The 23,434-nt window shown below is 42.1% G+C and overlaps 1 protein-coding gene across 13 annotated transcripts in view; it reads right to left on the minus strand.

Moving 5' to 3' along the window:
* The window catches only part of ADD1 (adducin 1), an 85,368-nt gene extending 68,587 nt beyond the window's left edge, over window positions 1-16,781 (minus strand). For 6 of the 13 annotated variants that reach the window (XM_042466765.1, XM_042466768.1, XM_042466764.1 and 3 more), the window contains exons 1-3: window positions 16,626-16,781; window positions 7,557-7,766; window positions 6,404-6,566 (exon numbers count right to left, since the gene is read on the minus strand). In XM_042466765.1, the coding sequence (XP_042322699.1) occupies window positions 6,404-6,566; window positions 7,557-7,748 (355 nt within the window). In that variant the 5' untranslated portion in view covers window positions 7,749-7,766; window positions 16,626-16,781. Of the gene's footprint in view, window positions 1-523; window positions 665-6,403; window positions 6,567-7,556; window positions 7,767-16,625 lie in introns of those variants that run through there. The other 7 variants (XM_042466771.1, XM_042466770.1, XM_042466767.1 and 4 more) reach the window with 2 other exon arrangements.
* Between the last annotated feature and the right edge of the window lie 6,653 nt (window positions 16,782-23,434).

The raw sequence follows: 23,434 nt of genomic DNA on the forward strand, positions 1-23,434 counted from the left end.
ATGATCTAAGTTAGTGTGGATTCAACAACCCTGTTGTCATGTTCCAATTGCTTCCTTGTAAAGTTTGGTTTGGCAGTAACAAACCTTCCTCTGCAGAGCTGAGATATTTATTAAGATGATCTTCACCTGAAAATCTACAGAATCTGGAAGATATCTAAGTGCTCTGGGATGTTTTTTGGCTAACAAGAATGAAAATATGGTTAAGGCCTTGTTTCATTATGGAACCTTGAGACAGAAAAGGCCACTGGTACAATTACTCCTAAGTACCCAATCAAATATTGTGGGGTCCATAATTCACCTTGGAGCATACAAGGTCTACTGGCAATGAAGCAGGTTGGATAATAGCTAGAACATAGGTGGCACAGGTCATAGAGCAAGTACAATTGCAGCAGTGAGGTGATAAAAAAAATCACTCTATGCCTCCATTACTACCTTCCTGACATGCTGCCCAGCAGAGTTATTTCAAATGGTGAGGAACCAATTAGGAGAAGACTCAGCAACTGATCGTGGAACCCTTGGTTACCTGCTATGATTAAGTCTGCCAGGCATTTCAAGGAGAAAGTAGTTCGTATTTGCTCAGAACTTGGTGCCATGTAGAAGTGTAGCAAGAGGTGTTCAGTGCTCCATCTGGTCAAGTTTCTTAGGATGCTTCAGTTACAGCAGCCTAATGATGTGGACAAGATGCTTGAATTAGTCTGCCTCATCACATGTAACTTTGCCTCTTGTCCCTCTTGGCTGACAAAATCTAGCAAAAGTTAATTGACTGGGTGAGAGATAAATGCATCATTATGTCAAGACGAGGTACCTATTGCCTAGAGAGAGGTGACCAGTGGAGTCCCACAGGGTTCTGTCCTGGGCCCAGTGCTATTCAACGTCTTTATCAATGAGTTGGATGACAGAATTGGGGGCATACTTATCAAATTTGCAGATGAAAGCAAATTAGGAGGAATAGCTAACACCCCAGAGGACAGGATCAAAATTCAAAATTACCCGAATAGATTAGAATGCTGGGCCAAAGCTAACAAAATGAAATTCAACACGGAGAAATGTAAGGTACTACACTTAGGACGGGAAAATGAAATGCACAGCTATAGGATGGGGGACACCTGGCTGAATGAAACTATGTGTGAAAGGGATCTAGGAGTCCAAGTAGACCACAAGTTGAACATGAGTCAACAGTGCGATGTGGCAGCTAAAAAGGCCAATGCAATTTTAGGCTGCACCAATGAAAGTATAGTGTCTAGATCAAGGGAAGTAATAGTGCCATTCTATACTGCTTTTATCAGACCCCATCTTGAATACTGTGACCAGTTCTGGGCACCACAATTCAAAAAGGATGTTGAGAAACTGGAGTGTGTCCAAAGGAGGGCAACTAAAATGGGGAAGGGTCTGGAAACCATGCCCTATGAGGAATGACTAAGGGAGCTGGGGATGTTTAGCCTGGAGAAGAGAAGGTTAAGAGGTGATATGATAGCCCTGTTTAAATATTTGAAGGGATGTCATATTGAGGAGGGAGCAAGCTTGTTTTTTGCTGCCCCAGAGAACAGGACCCAGAACAATGGATGCAAGCTACAGGAAGAGAGATTCCACCTCAACATTAGGAGGAATTTCCTGACAGTAAGGGCTCTTCGTCAGTGGAACACACTCCCTCAGAGTGTAGTGGAGCCTCTTTCCTTGGAGGTCTTTAAGAAGAGGCTGGATGGCCATCTGTCGAGGATGTTTTGATTGTAATTTCCTGCATGGCAGGGGGTTGAACTGAATGGCCCTTGGGGTCTCTTCCAACTCTATGATTCTATGATTCAAGGGGAATATAGGACATCCCTTTCTGAGTGGACTTCCCTGGACTCAGAAGTATGTAAGAACTATTTCCCCACCACTAAAATTTCTTCTTAAGCAAGTTGTTTGAGAATGTAGTGGTTGGGCAACTTTAAACATTCTTGGAGAAAACAGATTATGTGAATCCAGTTCAGTCTAGTTTCAGGAGAAAGATCCTTTTGATGTTGAATATCTTAGTGGCTTTTGAGATATTGATTACGGTATCATACTGGACCAGATATTTCAGAGTTGGGTGGGAGGCACTGTGTTAATAGTAGTTTCATTCTTATATGTGATGCCGGTTCCAGACAGTAGAAGTGGGAGGTTCGTGTTCAGCCATTTAGAAGTGGAGTGTTGCCATGTTCCAGTTTCTTTCCCATGCTGTTCAATATCTATATGAAGCCACTTGGTGAAGAACTTTGGGGTGCGGTGCTATCACTATGCTGATGACACTCAGCTGTTCTTCCCCTTGTCGTCAAAGTCAGCTGGGAATGTGCAGGTTTGGAGCACTTCTTAGGTGCTGTAATGGGCTAGATTAGGGCAAACAATATGAGGCTGAATTCCAGTAAGATTGAGGCTCTGTGAATTGGCAGGTTTCAAGTCTGGAACTGGAAGGATGGCCTGTCTTTGATGGGGTGGCACTACCCTCAGGAGCATGTGTAGAGCTTGGAAATACTTCCAGAGCTATCTTTGTCACCCAAGGCCCAAGTGGACTCCACTTCTCAGAGTTCTCAGTGACAGCTTCCTTTGGTGTCCTGGACAGGGATAATTTAGCTACAGTAATTCATAGGTTGGTAACTTTCCAATTAGTTTACTATAATGCTCTCAAAGAAGACTAACTAGAAAGTTACCAATGCATGAACTAACCCACCATGACACTACCTTTCTATGATAGTAGGGATTACATGTTCCTGTGAAGTAAGAGGCTATGCTGCTGGTAGCAGTGCTGCTGGTTGAGTCTCCCATGTTAGACAGCTTTTTGCTGAGGAGCCAAACTGAATGTGCCAAAAAAACTATTGGGCAGCAGTAATGGTGGTGCATGTGTGTGGCATGAATGGAAGATCTCTCAGAGACGATGGCAGTGGCACCATAGCTAACACTGGTTTGTACTGCACAGAAAGAGGCACAACAAACTCTTTTTAATGTCTTTTACCACAAAAACCGTATGATGAGACAAGCCAAAATGAATTTAGAGATAGAAGCAAAAAAATGGAACACCCATGTCAGACAGCACTCAACTAGTTACTGGAGCACAGCAGAGGACAACTGCGAGTAGCACTGGAGCTGATGATGCAACTGGACTCAAACCAAGAGAACGTTCAGCTGTTGACATGTTCAGAGGTGAATGGAAAGTCTGAAGCTGCACAACATGTATTAACAACACGTATTATAGGAACATGGAATATGAGACGCATGAACCAGGGAAGCCAAACATAGTCAAAAAAGAAATAGAATTATAAACATTGCAATACAAGCTAAAGTGGACAGGAATGGGGCATTTTGAGTCAGATAACTATGCAATGTTTTACTTAGGAAATAAAATCTAAGAAGAAATAGGGTGGAATTAATAATGAGGTGAGATGTAGCAAAAAGGAGCTTACAGTCTGACCAAACAATATCAACCAGACTTCAGAGAAAACCTATCACTATAGCAACATTCCATGTTTATACTCCAATTACAGGGGCAGAAAAAGAAGAAACGGAAAGATGCTGAATTTCTATGCTGAAATCCAGGAGGAAACTGACTACAAATCAAAACAGGACTTCTTTTTTGGCAACTGAAATTCAAAAGCTGGAAACAGAGGGGAAATAAAGATTCTAAGAAAATTTGGCCCAGGATCAAGAAATGAAGCAGAAGAACGACTAACTGAATTTTGCAAGGCCAACAGTTTATTCATTTCAAACACATACTTCAAGCAACCAAAGAGATGACTGTCTACATGAACATCACCTAATGGCCAATAAAGAAATCAAACAGATTGCATAATTGGAAGCAGCAGTTCCATTGTCTCTGCAAAAAGAACAGCAGGAGCAGATTATGGCACAGACTATGAACTGCTAATATTTCAACAAGTATATCGTGCCAATAAAGGTATCACTGATGGATTTTTGTTTGTATTTGTTGAATGGCCAACACAGCTACCCCTGCATGCTAATATCAAAAAATAGAGTAAAGAAGTAACAAAGAATGCTAAACACTAATGGTTTGATAGTATTGTATTTTAACTGTTGGTTTTATGTATTTTGTTTTTTAAAAAATTGTTTTGTATTTTAACATGTTGTACCCCTCCTTGAGGAGAAGCAGGAAAGAAATAAAATTAGTTATTATTAATTACTGTTATTATTTATTAAACCAACCATAGGGCCAAAATACAATTTGAAGAACATCCTTGTAGAATTTTAAAATAATGTAAAATAAAAAACACAAACATTTGCACTAATAGGCATATGAATTAGTTGAACACTAAGAAAACAATAATAATCACAACAGATGATTTATGTCACTTTTACATGGAGAATGATGACACTGAAATAAATTTTTTCCAAGCCTTGTGTGGCTAGTCACTAGGCAGAATTAACTCCCCCAACAGCCAATCATGGTTCAGGCTGAGTGTAAAGGAGGGGGCTGCTGTGGGAGGAGTGACTTTAAAGAGGGAGGAGCCAATCAGAATCAGAGATTAGCGTGTCAGTTTAAGAATCAGTTCAGAGCCGTTCAGTTCTGAGAGTTGTCAGGACTCAGGCCAGTGTACTCTTGGAGAATTCATAGTTCTGTTAAAGGGGAAACAGTTTAATCGTTCAGTCCAGAAAATGAATAAGAAACAACTTGTAACTATCAAAGCACTGTGATTACTGTAACCATACCATCTGTGATCAAATATTGAAAAGATATATCTTAACACATGCTTGTAAATAAAGTTAATGTTTATTTTGTTTCCAAAAGAGTAGTGACCTGAGTGAATTTCTAACAATACCAAAGATATTGTTAGAAACACATATAAGAGGAGGACACTGGAGACCCCAATCTTAATTCATTTAAAGAAATGTGTATTGAGGGTATAAATGAGGCAAGTGTCAAGGACCAAAGGGTCTTCAGATGATTATGAGGTAAAAAGAAGCCTGAAGAATTGACAGGAATACTGCCTTGGTCACACCTTGGCTCAGTCATTTACCAGAATGGAGACGATAATCGAGAAATCAGAAGAAAATTAGGACTCAGAAGAGCAGCTGTGAACGAACTAAATAAGATCTTGAATTTTAAAGATATATAATTGAATATTAAAGTTAGGATTATCCATAGCATCGTATTTCCAGTTTCTATGTATGGCTGTGAAAGCTACACAATGAAGAAGGCTGATAGGAAGAACATTAATTCATTTGAAATGTTGTGCTGGAGAAGAGTTCTTCAGATACCATGAAATAAATGGGTGCTAGAGCAAATTAAGCCTATCCCTAGCCTGAATTCTCCCTTGGAGCCAAGATGACTAAACTGAGCCTGTTGAACTTTGGCAATATCATAAGACATAGAATCATAGAGTTGAGACATGTCCCACTAGAAAATACAAGCATGCTTGGTAAGGCAGAAGGAAGTAAGAAAAGAAGAAGACCGTGTTACAGATGGATGGACTCAAGGAAGCCGTGTTCCTGAGTCTACAGGCTGAGCAGGGCTGTTGATGATTCAAGTGACTTACAAAGTCTCTCATTTACACAGTTGCCATAAATTGAAGCAGTTGACAGCAGTTAACAGCAAATTCTCTATAGGTGGGTCAGCCTTTGAAGACGACAAAATTTACAGAGATTGTAAAATGCAGCAAGACTGCTGACTGGAGCACCATGTAACAACACAAACACTAATCTTGAAGGAGCCAAAGTAGCTGCCAATTTGCTTTCAATCTGAACTCAAGGTGTTGGTGGTAACATTCAACATTTTAAATAGTTTGGGACCTCAGTACAGTGGGGTGCATCTATACCTCCAAGGAGACTGAGATCTGCTGGAGGTGACCTCCTCTATGTCCCACAAGCAATACACTGCAAGAAGCCATCTCTCCTGTGGCACTTGATCGACGGAATACCCTCTGATTGGAGGTCCAATTGGCACTAATAGGGTTTCTTTCTGGCATCCAGTCAAAACATATTTTGTTTTGGTTTTACTAAGGCATTTGAGTCCTACTTTACTTTTGAAATGTACATGTATACAGTTTTAACTATTTTAGCCTTTTAAGCCATTTTAACTTGTTGTCTTGTGCAGTATGTTTAATCCTGTTGCAATTATTATTTTCAATCTGGAATTGTTTTGTTTATATTTTACTTGTATCACACCTTGAGATTCCACAATAAAGGGCAGGAAAACAAAGTAAAAATCCAGCACGTAACAGGAAACTGTTTCTTGATCCAAGCAATGTAATCTCTGTGCACTTGGAGAAATAAGTCAGTCATGTCTACCTTAAAAACACCACTTAGGAAAATTAAAGAAATGATTCCTAATAAATTATTTCACAAGTCAATAAAATGCCTTATTTTACAAAAATTATTGCCTTTTTTGTACACCGCTCCAATTCATATCTTCTCCACAAATTGTACTGAAACTTACTCATGTTTAAGGAAGCCATTCCACCTTGAGGTGCTGCCGGATAGACATTTGGAACATTTGCTGTCATGAAATCTGCAATCTGTTGTAAAGCCAATAAGCCTGTTGGGTTCTTTCCTTTCTTAAATTGTTCCTGGATCATTGATTCCAATTCTTCACAAAACGCCTAGTAACAGAATATTATCTTATTATAGAAATAAATATTGCAGAACGTTAAAGTCTTGATTTAATTCTTCTCAATCACACCTCCTACCCCACTACGCTATTCTCTTAGAATTAGAAAGAATATTGAGCTTGTTACAGTTATTTACATGTTCTGTGTAACTGCAGATTTTGAGGATGAGGAGGTTATGATCTCATTATAAGTGTGTCCTATAGCTACCGTATAAATCCTAGTAAATTGCTATTCATTAGCAATGCTTTTATTGGTCTGCCCATGCAACTATAATCATCAACAGATTTTCAATAGAAACATGTTTAATACTAGTTGATAGATTAACATAACACAGATTAATATAACTAACATAGATTAACATTACGTTGATAGATTAACATAACTAAGACTGCTTTTCTTTTTGGATGATTCTTTATATTTCTTATAGCTTCCATTGCATAAAAACACAATTTTGACAAAGGCTACTGTATACCTGGCAACTTCCTACAGGGAAATTATATTGGGGGGGGGGGGGCAATTTTGGCTAATACAGCTTTGAGTTGTGGAAAATCCAGGTAGTATAAAAGCCAACTCCCTTAGTGTCCTGTTCTCCACACACACACACCATTATTTCAGCAACACAGGGGTAGGGGAGGGACTGCTCCCTGTATTGCTAGGATCTAAGAGGCTGTTTAGGGTGCTTTCACCAACACAGGTGCCCTATCCAAAAGTAGTCTAAACCTATCCTACAACTTTCAAGTGTAGCCTCTTATGCAGCACAAAGATGTATTATTCAAAAAATAGATCAGGATGAGTAATACTTGACAATAAAATGTTTACTTGTATCCCTATGAGTTCTGCTGGAAATTTTCTGGAAATTTGTAAATAAAATAAGAATTACTGACAATTATCACTTGTTTCTTGTGACATATCTTTTGTTATCCAACTTTAGAGACATGCAACTCTGCATTGCCATCACAAGGAGAAATTATTTCGTCTTACTGGGCTCTGAAGAATCATGGAGACTCTCTTCTTCTGTTCCATCATATTGAAATCCTGGCGAAGGTCAGGTGCCATGTTTCTCTCTCGCAGGTATTCTGGGTTGTTTTCATCAACTCTATCAAAATATCTCTCTTTGTGAGGGGCTGTTGGAAGTGGTGAAGTTACCACTTCTTCTCTAGATTCACCATTCATAGCAGTATTTTAGTGGTTCTATGGAAATGAAGAAAAACAAACATCAAGAACATATTCCTTCATGTTTACAATTAGTTATCTATTCATAACACCTGCTTTTTCAAAACAATCAGATGGAGAGGTAATAGAAGCATTATACCATTACTGCTTTAAACTGATGATAAATGTTGCTAGTCTAATTACACTAGATGAAGGTGACTTCACGTTGGTTAATTGGTTACATTAGGTTCTTTTAATAGAAAATTCACATTGGTGGATGTCAAGATCATAGTTCCTGCCATACTTGCTAGCCATAGATTTTGTAGATGCTTTATAATACTGAATGATGGTATATACTACATATTTGGTGATGCTGGATGGAAAGACTGTTTATCTTCCTTGTAGCTGGCTAATGAGTAGATGTAAAGGGAAGGAATGCACACCATGAGCTATCAAGTTCAGTTCAGTGGGAATGCTTGGTAGGGAAAGAAAAGGTAGTCCTAGGATAACAGTGTTTTAATTTGAAGAATGGAGTTAAGTGTGTGAAAATGTTTGAATTGCTTTGTGCTTTAATATACTGTGTAATTGACAAATGTTTCAGTCCAGACATCCATATGCTGTGAGCACCTTAGGGCTGAACAGGCCTCCCCTTTCAGCAACAGATCAGGGCCATGGCAACTACATGCTGCGGCCCTGATCTGGCCTTTCCATGGCACAAAAGGAGCCACAAAAAGCTTTTGGCGCCACAGGAAGGGTGTAATAGCCGCTGGCTCCATTGCTTTTCAGCGCTCCTTTGGCACTGCATCATCTGGATGCAGCACCAGAGGATCGCCGTAACGCCACCTGCCATGTGTGTGGACACTATGCCCCCACTCCATCCCCATGCTGGCCTTTATCATTGGTCTATTGAGGCTCTTTGTTCTCTGAATAAAGTTTTCTGACTTTGCTGAGGCGTGTGTTCTGAACTGAAGTTTGCCAGTACATGTCAGCATATCTGCTGCAGTATTTGTTGTTTTTTTCTAGCAGAAATTTCCAAGTCTCATCAGTTAAATTATGGACATAGCTACTGTTTAACTGAAGTTGCCTTCTAATTGATGGCTTCTGCCAAAATAACAACAACAAAACAATGGCTTGAAAAGAGTGCACTTAAAACTGATGTGTGGCTAGCCAAAAGCTCAGGCAATTTGAATTCAGACTGACTGGGCATCCTGGGCATTTTTCAGGAGCACTGTAGTTGTATATTCCTGCATGGCAGGGAACTGGAGTAGATAGTCCTTCCAACTATAAGTTTCTATGATTCTATGACCTTTTAGTATTTTGTAGAGTACCCAGTTATTGTTCCAGGAATCAGGAAGAAACAGAAGTTGTGACATTTCAAATAATAATTAAAGAATATTTTTTACAGGATCGCCCATGTTATAGGGAAACCTTCCCCATCCTTTGGGAAAACTATGCTACAGTTATTCATTATCAATACGTATGTACATATATAATTTATAACAAATAGAACAATACATATTTAAAAATCACAGTGATTCATCTAGTTCAGCCTCTGCATCTGTGCAGCAGGTATCGAGATGAGTAAAGCCTTTACACCAGTTCAAACTGTTAACTGGCAAATCTAAAGGCTTACATCATGTATTCGTTTATTTTGCATCAAGACAAAATCGCACATTTTACTTCTGTAGCATTTAATATGATCATTTTCTTTAAGAAGAAACTGTCTTTTCAAATTCCTGTCAAAAGTGATGCCCTGCGTATGTTAGTCATTTGGATTTTCTCCTTTTGAAACCAATATCCAAGAAGGCATTTACACTGCTTGTTTTGTAGCATTGTAGTTACATGTTATCCTTTTTATTTGGACTGTGTGTTTTATGTATGGTTTGTACATTAAGAGAAATAAAATTACACACACACACACACACACACAGCATTGTTCTGAATGAATATATTTAAGAACCTAACAAAGAAAAAAGTTCCAACTCAACAAAATAGACATATTAGATAAAGCCATGGAACTACGTGCTGTAGTATAGTGGCAAAATCTGAAACTGATCACTGAAGTCACAATTTGAAAAATAGGAAAGAGGGAATATTGACAAGAAGGTAGTTATTACAACTTCAAATTTAGGTTGTCTGAAAAATTTTATTTATTTATTGGTAAAGTTTGAAAACCAAAAGGATTGAAACTGTTTATTTTTATCTGATTCAACCACAAGTTACGCTTTAACATTGTTTGGAAAGCTAGGGGCTATGTCTATCGAGGGAGGAAAAGGGGTTGAATCCTTTATCTATTCTGCTGCCAAGTGATCCACAAATCCAAGTTTGCAATTCAGCTGGCAGCCAAGCAGATAATATCTCAAATGAAAAGAGAGAAAACATCGCTATCAGCCTTCTAAATAATGGGAATGAAAACATTAATGCTATTTTCCTGGAATATACACAACATTAGCAGTCCAAAAATCACCCTTCATAGATTAGCCGACGTCAGGAAATTTCAGCACAACCCAGTTTAGTAAATGCAGTTATTGGCTCCCTTAATACCAAGAACCTTATCACAATAGCTTGCTGTCCTGCCACTATCAAGCTAGTTTAAGAATGGAAACATATCGGCTAGGCATCATTTCTTTTCACACTTTTCCCCACAATAGCACTCTGGTGCTAATTTGGCAATCCACGGTTGTGTGGTCTGTTTTCCGCACTGCTAAATATCTAGGAGGAGGGGGTATGAGGAATCCTCACTGGGCCAACCATCTCCTGAAACCGATTGCTGTGTGAATGTGGACACGGCAGCTGCCTTTGGGAATCTGTTGCTCCTCCCCTCTCCTGAATCTGCTATCTGCACAGCCACCCAACCTGGAGCAATGGCTCTCAATCAATACAATTTTCTAAGAAGCATGAGCTACGGGGGGGGGGGGGGGAGACCATGGGGGGAAAAGCAATCCAGCAACCTCATCCTGGCATCAGACATGCACAGACCAGCCTGCCTGGCTGGGCAGAAAAGAAAGGTAAAAAGACAGTAATGGTACAGCAGTGAGATTGAGAGCCTATTGACGGGTTTTTCCTATCAATGAAAAGGTGAATTACAGTCATGAATTGAATGCAAAGCAGCAGCACAACAAACACAACATCATATACTGGCCAAAGATGATTTTATCCTGCTTAAATTCTGCTTTTCTGGCCTCGTATGATAAAGGGCTAAGTCAACATAAACAGTAATCACTAAGTATTATAATACAGCAAAGAAATTGAGGGTGGGGCATAGATATAAATAACAACAAAAGAATAACAGAACACCAGAAGCTATGGTTGGGGGGGGGGGGGAATGAACCACTCCAAGAGGTAGGACGATCAACAAGATATATTTCTAATTTTTCAAGTATAATTGTCTCTTGTCTTCTACCAATTCCACATTTATCTAAGTTATTCAAGCAGTAATAAATGTTGGTGAGGACATGAGAGAGTGTGTCTTCTTGGTGGTTATTCCCACCTTCTGGAATGCTCTTCCATAGGAGGTTAAGCTGGCCACCTCTCTGCTTTCCTTTCTCAAGGAAGCAAATATGTTTTTATTCAAATCTACCATTTAGTGTACAGTATAATCATGTCAGGGAAGCTTTTATACAGGGTGTGTGTTTCAGTTACGTTTCTAACTTTTATATGTTTTGTAATTTTATACAGTGGACACTTGTTATATGCTGGGGTTTGGTTCCAAGATCCCCCATATGTAACAAAATCTGTGGATATTCAAGTCCCACTAAATATAATGACATAGCAAAATGCTGTCCCTTATAAAAAATGGAAAATCAAGGTTTGATATTTGAAATTTATACTTTTTTTGAACATTTTCAAACCATGGATGCTTGAATCCGTCTATAAAAAAGCCCGTGTATTAAAAGGGCCAACTGTACTATTTTTAGCTAGTTGATTTTAATTATATTTTAAATTTTTATTGTAAAGTTTTAAATGGTTTTATTTGTGAGCCACTTTGAGTCCCATTCTGGGAGAAAGAAGGCAGAGAAAGGAAATAAATTAAACTGATAATAAATATGACTGCCATCTTCAAGTTTCTGAAGAGCTATCATGTAGCAAATGTACTGAGCTTATTTTCTGTTACTCTGGAGAGCAGGATCTGAAGTTATGGATTCAAATTACAAGAAAAAAGATTCCAACTAATTATTAGGAAGAACGTCTTGACCGTAAGATCTACTGTCAGGAGTGTTTCAGCTGTGAATTTCTGCACTGAAATAGAATTGGAGTAGATGGCCATTGGGGTCACTTCTAACTCTCTTATTCTAAGTTATTTTCTCATTCCCGTATCTGGGGAACAATTACACTGTGGAGATGATGCTCTCTATTAACTTTTCCAACATAGAAACAAAACAGTAGAAATCCAGCCTATCTTCAAAAGTAGTTATACAAATTAAAGCAGAATTTCAGCTGAGCCCAATTAAGACTAAAATTTGATGGTGACTGGTCATGCTGATTTCACAGTCCAGGTATGGTTATTTTGACCAGGGCCAAACCTCAAGGTTTTGCAGTTTGGGTTTTTTTCCTTGATTTCTGCTGGACAGAGATATTATTTATGAAAGGGAATATTTTATACTAGCTTCTTCTGGCACATAACTTTCAGAGTCGATATGTTGGGACTAGTACTTAAACATGTCCTTATAACTTCCAGGTTAGATTATCAACACAGAATTGCTCAGACACTGCAATTGGTCAGAAGAAATATCTTTCTGAAATGTCAAAATACTGGTTCTTATCATCAGTTAGTTCTGGTTTGCAATGAGTAGTTTGGACTAGTTTAAAATCCAGTGACCTAGCCATGGTCATCCCAAAGGACACAAACCTCTGCATTTTTGCAGATTGTGTACAATGATTCATCATTTTGGTGGCTTTTTTAGTAATGGCACTGAGAGCTAAAGATATTATGAAGGAGATAAATACATTCTCCTCTGGATCTTTTTTAAAAGATGAAAGCAGCAATGAAAGGCAATCTGGATCAGGACCACAGGAAAAGGGAATTATTCTTCTTACCTTCCCAGTTTAAATCTCTTTGACAAAGCACCTATTTGCCCCCTAAGAGAGAGGGACAACAACAAAAAGAAACTGGGAAATGGATAACAATCAGGAAAAATATATGAGAAAAAAAAGTTTTGCCAGTATCATTGTCTAAAATCTAAATATCACAATGACTGCCTTTAAAATCTAAACACATGTATGCTTACACATATACAAAGGAGGCCTTATTCACATCTTCTGCAACATGTAAATAGGACTGGTTGCTTCTCACAATTTGAAAGGCCTGTTACAGACAGCCAAAATAAAGCTGCTTCGAGTTACAGTGGAGGTATGGTGTTTCAATGATGCCTGTGTCCTAAGAGTCCAGAAGTCGCACCAAAGCCATGCTCCAGCCCTAAGGACTGGAGCGTGGCTTTGGTGTGGTTTTGGGGACTTCTTAGGACGCATGCATCATTGAACACCATACCTCCACTGTGACTCGAAGCGCTTATTTTGGCTGTCTGTAACAGGCCCAAGATTGTATGTGAGGCTGATATGGCAGCTGTTACTGACCTCATGATCTCAACAGATGGGTTCTAGAACAGAACAGCCTGAACTCTTCTGAAGCCAAGAATACGAAACTGAGAACTGTCGTACTTTGGTCTATCAGGAGAAGGCATGATTTATTAGAAAACACAATAATGCTGGGGAAGATAGAGGGCAGTAGAAACAGAGGAATACTCTCACCAGATGGCTAGACAAGATCAAGGAGACCACAGGCCTGAGCTTACAGGACTTAAGCAGAGCAGCTGAGGACAGGGGATCTTGGAGATATCTCATCTACAAGGTTGGCATGAGTCGAACTTGAGTTGGGGCAGTTATTATTTTATTATAGTTTATTTTTATAGCGCTGTAAACGTACACAGCACTGTACATACAAATGTTCAAACAATAAAAATAAAACCTGCCAATGCATACAATCTACAGTGAACAGCAACAAGTTTAATCATGTCGCATAGTCATAAGGCTAACTTATGCAACAGGGAAAGGAAGGGTGTTGCCTTTCAGATGTTGCAGGACAAAAACTTTGATCAACTCAAGCCATGAGACCAATGGTATGGATGTGGGAGTTAGGGTCTGAAGAGCCACATGCTCTCCATCCTTTTTATATAGAATAAGTAATTGAGCCATGTAAAATGGTATTGATGAAACAGGATGGGCAATTTTAGAGGAACCTGAAGCAAGTTTTCCACCCCTTTTCCACTTCAGAAGTAATCAGAAACATCCTTCTTCATTAAAACAACAACAACAAAATGCACCTCCTTTATTTCAACTAAACAAGGTGCATGATTACTATGCCCAATGATGCACAGGAGTGTCATAATTCCAGGAGTGCAATTTTCTAAGTTTTAATGCAAACATTTTTACAGATGTGGGGAGGTATCTAGAAGCTAACACAAACACATTGAATCCTGAATCATACATCACCCACTTTTCTGAGACAAGAGTTGGCAACAGCTTCTCATAGTACTATATACTATTTAAATCGAGGAGACCCCTGATTGAAAATCAGTACAGCCTTTCTTCCAAGGTCTCTGTCCCAAGAAGCTATGAATCATACATCACCCCTCTTTACACCACTGGAGTGAAACTCCACAAAGATAAACAGGAAAACATATTTTCCAATCGTTTATATTATTTAAGCTATTTCAGCAGCTTCAGGCCAAGATGCTTCCACAGACGGTGATTTTGATAAAAAACTATAGCATATACATTATGATCCCTAATGCATTATTCCACAACTAGCTCAAATTGTGATCCAATGTTACTCAAGCCCGTTTCCCTCCCTCAGGGGTCAAGTATGCTGATTGTCCTAACGTATGACAAAAGCAGACAAAGAGGAGGGAGGCAGTGATGTGAGAAAGAAAGTAAGATGGAGTGGGGAAAAGGCAACAAACATCTCAATGGTAGGGAAACCTGGGCCACTCTCGCCTATGTTTGTCCATGCATGTGCGTGTCTGTTTGTATGTGCCTTCCAGACACTGTCAACTTGTGGCTACCCAATGATTCCATAGGGTTTTCTTCGGCAGGATACTCAGAATGGCTTTGTCATTTCTTTCTCGAAATACGATGTACTAAAACGGCAGTACTTGCCCATAGGGATATACTTGCCATAGAAAACCCATACTTGTCCATTCAGAACACCGGGGATTTCGAACATGATTCCCCGGGCAAGTAATCCCCAAACATTCTCTATGGGCAAATTTCCCAATTTTCCCTATGGGCACATATTCCCCTGATTTCCCTATGGGCAATTCCCCAATGATTCCCTAAGGGCACATTTCCCAATGCTTCCCTATGGGCAAACATCCCCCAATGCTTCCCTATGGGCACATATTCCCAATGCTTCCCCTAGGCACTATTCCCAATGCTTCCCTATGGGCACATTTTCCCAATGCTTCCCTATGGGCACATATTCCCAATGCTTCCTTGGGCACATATTCCCAATGCTTCCCTGTGGGCACATATTCCTAATGCTCCCTATGGGCCAATATTCCCAATGCTTCCCTATGGGCACAATTCCCAATGCTTCCCTATGGGCACATATTCCCAATGCTTCCCTATGGGCACATATCCCAATGCTCCCTATGGGCACATATTCCCAATGCTTCCCTATGGGCACATTTCCCAATGTTCCCTATGGGCATATCTTCCACTTGTTTCCCATGGACACATATTCCCAATGCTTCCCTGGGCAACCATATTCCCAATGCTTCCCTATGGGCACTTTCCAATGTTCCCTATGGGCACATATTCCCAATGCTTCCCTATGGGCACTATTCCAATGCTTCCCTATGGGCACTATTCCCAATGCTTTCCTAGGGCACATATTCCCAATGCTTCCCATGGGCACATATCCCCATTGCTTCCCTATGGGCACATATTCCCCATGCTTCCCTATGGGCACATATTCCCAATGCTTCCCTTGGACATATTCCCAATGCTTCCCTATGGGCACATATTCCCAATGCTTTCCTATGGGCACTATTCCAATGCTTTCCCTATGGGCACATATTCCCAATGCTTACCTATGGGCACATATTCCCAATGCTTCCCTATGGCACAATTCCACTTCCCTATGGGCACATATTCCCCTGCTTCCCTATGGGCACATATTCCCAAGCTTCCCATTGGGCACATATTCCAATGCTTCCCTATGGGCACCTTCTCAATGTTCCTATGGCACATTCCCAATGCTTCCCTATGGGCACATATTCCCAATGCTTCCCTATGGGCACATATTCCCAATGCTTCCTATGGGCCTATTCCCATGCTAGGCATCCCAATGCTTGTACATCTCAATGCTTCCTATGGGCACATATTCCAATGCTTCCCTATGGCACATATTCCAACTCATGTCCCATGACCTTTATGGGCAAGTATTCTGTAATGATTCTCTATGGGCCTGTTTGCTTCCCTATGGGCAGGTACTGACATTTGTTGTAGTGCGTCCCTCAGAAACCCAACTCAAGCATCTGTATCATTGGTGGCCATCATACAGCACTAACAGGGTTGACCCTCTTGTGCCTTTAGGGTACTGCTTCTTGTTGCTGTTTGGTGCTTTCCACTCGTTTCTGCTCGAAGCCAGATCCCGGCTGCTGAAATAACCCGGTTTGGCACCGCTTTTAACTGCCGTGGCTCAGGCTATGGAATTCTGGGAGTTGGAGTTTGTTGTGGGTCCAGAAGCGGAGCTCCGCTCCGCTCTGGACCCACAACATACTCCAACTCCCAGAATTCCATAGCCTTGAGCCAGATAGAGTTAGAGCGGTGCCAAACGGGTTATTTCCCCAGGTGGAGCCTTCTAAGCCTCCTTCCTTCTCCGCCATCCCTCCTTACCCTCGATGCGCAGAAACGTCCAAGGAGGGCTTCAGCGCGTGGAAGGAAAAGGCCTCCGACGGATCCGCGGCAGAAGACGCCTATATCTCTCCCTCTCCTCCACCGCGGCAGGCAGGGTGCGGCTTCCAAAGGGGTCCGTCCGCAGGCCAATAAGCAGGGCGCTCATTGGAGGAGGACGACGGTCGAGAGTAAGCGCGGCGCCCATTGGCTGCCTCCGTTCAGTCCAGACTCCTCCCTCACAGGAGCGCGCCTGCGCGCACGAGGCCCAGTCCTTTTCGGCTCTTTCTCCTCTCGCTCTCAACGGAGGCTCTGCGCATGCGCATTCGGAGCCCTGGGGCCGCCGCCATTCCCCCTTTCCCCCCTCCTCAGGAGACGTTCCAAGTGGCCACCGACGCGCCTTTATTTTCCCCCCTCTCACGAGTACCCCGACTCGAAGCCCAACCGAAATGGGAGGCCTGGTGGATAACGCCCGCCCCCATTTCTCAGTAGTTTCCAAACTCTGCCCTTTAAAGAGATTTTTTTTGACTTCATCTCCCAAAGCCTCAGCATGTTGGCCAATGGTGTGGGATTCTGGGAGTTGAAGTCCAAAATCCCTTAAAGAGCAGCTTGAAAACCACAGTCTAAATGCTTTCATGGAACCTCTCTAGCAGTGTAGGGGAGACATCCTGTCATGTGTTGTTGTTGTTGTGTGCCTTCAAGGCATTTCCGACTAGGACGACCCTAAGGCAAACCAAACTATAGGGGTTTCTTAGCCAGGTTTTCTTCGAGGGAGTTTTGCCATTGCCTATCCCAGTAGTGAGAGAGTGTGACTGCCCAAGGTCACCTCAGTGGGTTTACAATGGCCAGGTGGGATTCGAACCCTGGCCTCCAACCACCGCCCTGAGCTCAAACACCCTATAAATAATTATTATTTCATGGATTTCTTTATATGCCACCCACTCACTGGGATCCAAGCAGTTTATTACACCAGAAGGGATAATAGGACGGTTCCCTGCCCTCGGCTTACAATCTAAAAGACAGACACAAAAGGAGAAGGGAATGGTGAGGGGGGGGGAGGGGATCAGGTCCCGCTTCTTCTCTCCCTCTGAGGCCTGGCCAGGCCGTGGACTGGAGGGGGGCTCTTCTTCTTCAGGCTAGCCCTGGTGGAGCTGGGCCTGCCTGGTCAACTCCCTCATAGGCCGAGATGGACAGTTATGGAGGGAGGAGTCTCTTCTTCCAGGCTAGCCCTGATGGAGCTGGGCCTCCTGCCTGGTTCAACTCCTTCACAGTCCAGAAGTGATAGTTTTATGGAGGGCGGAGTCTCCTCTTCCAGGCTAGCCTGATGGAGCTGGGCCTGCCTGGTCAACTCCCTCACTTCAAGCACACTGGGCCTCCTTAGAATCATAGAGTTGAAGAGCCACAAGGGCCATCCAGTCCAACCCCATTCTGCCATGCAGGAACTCTCACTCATCGCATCGCCATTGACGATGGCCATCCAGCCTCTGTTTTTAAAGGACCTCCAAAGAAGGAGACTCCATTACACTCCGAGGAAAAAGTGTGTTCCACTGTCGAACAGCCCTTACTGTCAGGAAGTTCCTCCTAATGTTGAGGTGGAATCTCTTCAGGATTCCTGAAGAGTGCTGCATGGATTGTTCAAGCTTGCTCCATCCTCAATTTGACACCCCTTTAAATACTTAAACAGGGCTATCATATCACCCCTTAATGTCTCCTCTCAAGGCTAAATCTACCCATCTCCCTAAATCATTTCTCATTTTAGTCATGCTCCTTTGGACATGCTCTAGTTTCTCAATGTCCTTTTTTAATTGTGGTGCCCAGAACTGGACACCACAGGTGGCGCCTGACCAAAACAGAATAGAGTGGCGCTATTACATCCTTTGATCTAGACACTATATTTCTATTGATGCAGCCTAGAATTGCATTGGCCTTTTTAGCTGCTGCATCACACTGTTGATTTAACTTGTGGTCTACTAGGACTCCTTGATCCCTTTCACACACAGGTTCCTTAAGCCTTAATCTGTGCATTTCATTTTTCCAATCTAAATACCTTACATTTCTCCATCCTGAAATTCATTGTATTAGCTTTGGTCCAGCTTTCTAATCTATTCAGGTCTTCTTGAATTTTGATCTTCTCCTCTGGGGTATTAGCTACTCCTCCTATTTTGTCATCTGCAAACCATTACACCACAATATGTAGAGATCTTGCTACATACTCATTGAAAATCTATTTCAAATTTAATGTTCTTGTGTCTCTGATTGACTATTTGTATCATTCCAGCCATCAACAAAGGGCAAAAAAAGTGTGTACTCCCACTCTGGCAAGATGGACAAGGTCCTGTATCTCTACATGCTACAAATATCTGTTGCACCACCACCAAGGTGTGCTTGTTGCTCATTCCACATATAGGTATGCAACCTCCTCAGCTTTAGCTACAAATGCGCCTTATCGTAGACATCTGTGGGGCTGCAACAAAGGCTTCTCTGGCTACTTTTGTGCACCACTACAAATTAGAAATCTTTTAATATGTTATTCTACATGACAACATGGCTCCCCCTGGACATGTTTTCTGGATGTAAGATACTGCATTTCAGCCACATCTTGGGAAACCTAGAGAGGGCCAGTGGACTGGGGCTTTATCATTTGAGGCCTACATCCAGCAAAGGTAAACAACAATTCTAAAAGATTTAAACTATACTTGGCATGCGTTACCAAAGCAGCACCTAAAAATGTTTCTTAATGCAACAACATGGAGAACTTCTTGAGATATTCATTGCAGGTTTGCCTAACAAAGGAGCTTGTAGTTTTACAAAGGACGGAGGCAACTTGGATCTCAAGAGGAGCTTCTCTATTTGTGTTGCTGACAGAACGTAAACTTTTATTTCCTGGAGTACCTCCATGGACAGGAGGGCCCTGCCTGCATGGATGTCTCCTGCATCACCACCTGAACTGAGAACAGCCACATCTTGACAAAATGCAGGTTTGGGACTAACATCATTTTCCCCTCTCCTGTGTTTTTTAACAACTTTACCTGATGAAGGGTCTGCCCAGACAGTCCCTAAGGGAAAGCAGGATGCCACCCCTTTCCTTGCCGGATCGCATGCCACGCCTCCAATTTGGCCTTTTCACGCCATGTAAATGGTGACCTAGCCACCACTGTGGTGCCTTTTCCCCGCTTCTTTGGTGCAGCACATGTAAGCGTTGCACTGAAGACGCCGCATGACATCGTCCGCCGTCTGGTCAGGTGACATCCCAGTGGCTGGGGTGCGGATGCCATGCCCCCACTCTGCCCCAAGGCTCTTTATGCTGACCTGTTGAGGTCCAAAGTCATCAGTGGAGTTTCAAAAGCTGTGGATTTTGGGTGTTACTGTACTATGTGGAGGCCTCATTCAGAAAATGCATGCTACAGTCGGTGGTGTCCATTTAATTAATGCTCCTCAGTTCTCCCACCTGTTGGTCAGGAAGCTTTGGTATGTCCCAAGACAGAATGTTTCCCCCTCAACCACTGGAAAAAGGAAGATGGATCTTACCTGTGAGCTGTTTTTTTTCAGTGGTGGATGCAGAAACAACCTCCTGAGAACTGAGGGAAACATTTGCCCTTGGAGATGAGGAGGAGAATTAACATTTGTTTAGCTTTTATCCATATTGGTAATTGGGGTTTATTTTTCTGTATGTTACTTTGTTTCTGTTGAGAATGGGTTAGCACAGTGATGGCGAACCTATGGCACGCGTGCCAGAGATTGCACTCAGAGCCCTCTCTGTGGGCACACATGCTGTAGCCCTAGCACAGAATTTGCCAGAGTTTCTTATTAGAAAGCCAGAGGGACGTGGCACTTTGCAATAAATAAGTGGGGTCTGGGTTGCAGTTTGGGCACTTGGTCTGTAAAAGGTTCACCATCACTGGGTTAGCAACTCTTCTCCTCAGCTTTAACTGTTGGGGCTGTTCCCCCTGGTGAAGGTTCCTTCAAAGGACTTTTTCACATGGAGAAAACTGGAAGGTTATACTGGTGCCAATGGAGGGTCATCTTGGGCATTAGGGACAAGTTCACCGCTGCTTTTCACATGACGCTGCATGCAAGCAGGACAGACTCCAGACAGAATGTGAGGTGAATCAGGAAATAAACAAATTTGCAAAACTACTGTATTTTCATTTTCATTTTGTTTGTGAATTCACTCTCATCATGTAATGGCAGCCATCTGAAAACCATGCCTCCAGATGCCATCTGTTCCCAGATTTCCTACAGTCCCTTGCTCTACCAGGGAGAGGGAGAAAGTCTTCTTCTTAAAAGGCTGGTTTCTCCTTCCTCCTGCAGCCTCTAATTAAGGGAACAGCGGCTGGGAGAAGGCAGAGGGAGAGGACTTTTGGCAGTCTTCCTGTAGAGGAGGGAGAAATGCAGGACATGCCCTGGAAAGGAGGGCATCTGGGAGTATCAGCCCTCGCTGGAGTCAGGCAGGTTTATGGACTCAGCTCCCTCTTCTTTCTCTCTCTTGCATGTGTGTCTGTGTGTGGTTTTACGGAGTTTGCAAAGGGAAGCCTCATCCTACCTTCCTCTGACACAGCTTCTAGGGCAAAGAGTTTTTTCCTCCCTATTTCTCTTCCTTCCCCAGAGAATGTGGGTGTGTATGCACTTATGGAACTGACAAGTTTGGAGCATGTGCAGAAAAGGTATTTATAAGCTAAAAATGGGGGGTTTATCCTCCTCTGTTTGATACCCAAATTCGCATTGGATCCTAAATAATGTGCCTTAAACTCCTTGTTGTGCTCTTGTGTGTGATAATCATTAGCAAATGGGCTTGCTTTTCTGCGATGACAGCACTTTAACCATTTATGGGATGGAAGCACATAGGTCCTTGTGTGAAGAAGTCTAAAGTCTACTTTCTACCACCACGGCGATGAGGAGGAGCAATCCATGACAGCATGTTTCTGCCTCCACTGCTGAAAAGAAACATCTCACAGATAAGACCAATGTTCCTTTTTCTTTCACAAGATTTGGGAGGGGAGTTGATAACTTTTACCTTCACCCTCCACAGAAACCCTTTATTGTTCTAAAAATGAAATTATGCACAAGGTTATCCTTGTGCACTCATTGTTGTTGATATGTGCCTTCAAGTCATTTCCAAGTAATAGAGAACATAAAGTTTTCTAAGGCTGAGAATGTGTGATTTGCCCAAGATCACCCAATAGGTTTCCATGGCTGAATGGGGAATCCAACCATGGTTTCCAGAGCCACAGTCCACAGCTGAAGCCACTACACCAAGAGCCCTCCCTCCAATCCATCTGCTTTGGTCCAGGCCTCAGAGGGAGAGAATCACTGGACCTCATCCCCTTTCCCTCCACCATTCCCTTCTCCTTTTGTTTCGTGTCTTTTAGATTGTAAGCCTGAGGGCAGGGAACTGTCTGATTAAAAACAATAATTGTAAGCCGCTCTGAGAGCCATTAGGGCAGGATATAAATACCTAAATAAATAAATGAATAAAATACACCACACTAACTGTATTAGGTTAGTGAATGGTAAAACAGTTGCCATTTGGGAGTTGATCAGTGTGTATCATAGAAACCCAGTTGGATTATCAATCTTAGTATTATCCACAGGATTTCTTTCTGCAGCACCAGGCAAAGGCAGGGGAATCAGGGTGCAGGGAGGTGGAATTACAATGGTCTATCATGCTTCCTTCCTCCTGGCCTGTGCTACAGTTTTCTGGATCTGAGTGTAATGGGACCTCGGTATCTGTGGGGGATCCATTCTGCACCTACCTACCCCTGCAGATACCAAAATCCATGGGGCCTCAAGTCAGGCTGTCCCTAGTTGGTGGTACGTACATACTGCTGTGCTGCCATTAGGGACAACTTGATTTCAGGCAAGCTCCCATTGTCCCCAATGGCAGTCCATGCATGCTGTTGCACCACCATTAGAGACAACGGGAGTTCAAATAAGCCCCCGTTGTACCTAATGGTGGCATGGTCACATGCACATGCCATCATATGGGTTTGTCATTTGCAGATGCTTAAATCTGCAAAAGGCCCCACTGGGGGTTGGACTGGATGGCCCTTGTGGTCTCTTCCAACTCTATGATTCTATGTGTATCTGAAGGTCAGCAGCCAGGGCAGATTTGTGATTTTATTGGTGTACCATCCACCGTGTTGCTCAACAGTCTTACTTCTTAGCCAGAGTGGTCTCAGGAGGGTGCTGGAGTATTCTCTGCCTATGGTGCTTGGAAACCTCAACATCCATGCTGAGGTTCAGGACTTTATATTTGCTAAAACAAGCATACGTCTTTCTCATGTGGTTTCTGGCAGTATCATGCTGCTGGATGAATTCTGGACCTTGTTTTCTATGCTTGGTGCAGTGATGATGATCTGGGAGAAACCCCCAGAGGAACTCTCTGTAGTTCCATTACCATGTACAGATCACTACCTAGAGACTGAGGTCCAAAACACACTGCAAAAATAATCTAGTTTGAGATCGCTTTAACTGTCCTTAACTAAGGAATTTTGGGAACTGTAGTTTTGTGAGACATTTAGCCTTCTTTGTCAGAGATCTTTGTCAGATATTTTGGTTATAAACTATTGACAATCACATCTAGAAGAGATTGTTTCAGAATGTGGTAGTCCCTCCTTATGGGATACTGTGCTAGTATATATTCCCTGCGCTGGCTTTTGAAGTGTCTTCCAGCTGTAACAGTATTGTATTATGTGACCTGGGCAATTTTTTTAAAGACTAAAGTATGACGCAGAAGACTTAAACACAAAGACAAAATGAACTGAAAGATTGCAGATGCCTCATTTGAAGTCTTCCTTGATAGGTACGGCATT

This window comes from Sceloporus undulatus, chromosome 5 (assembly GCF_019175285.1).
Source record: "Sceloporus undulatus isolate JIND9_A2432 ecotype Alabama chromosome 5, SceUnd_v1.1, whole genome shotgun sequence".
NCBI classification, from domain to species: domain Eukaryota; kingdom Metazoa; phylum Chordata; class Lepidosauria; order Squamata; family Phrynosomatidae; genus Sceloporus; species Sceloporus undulatus.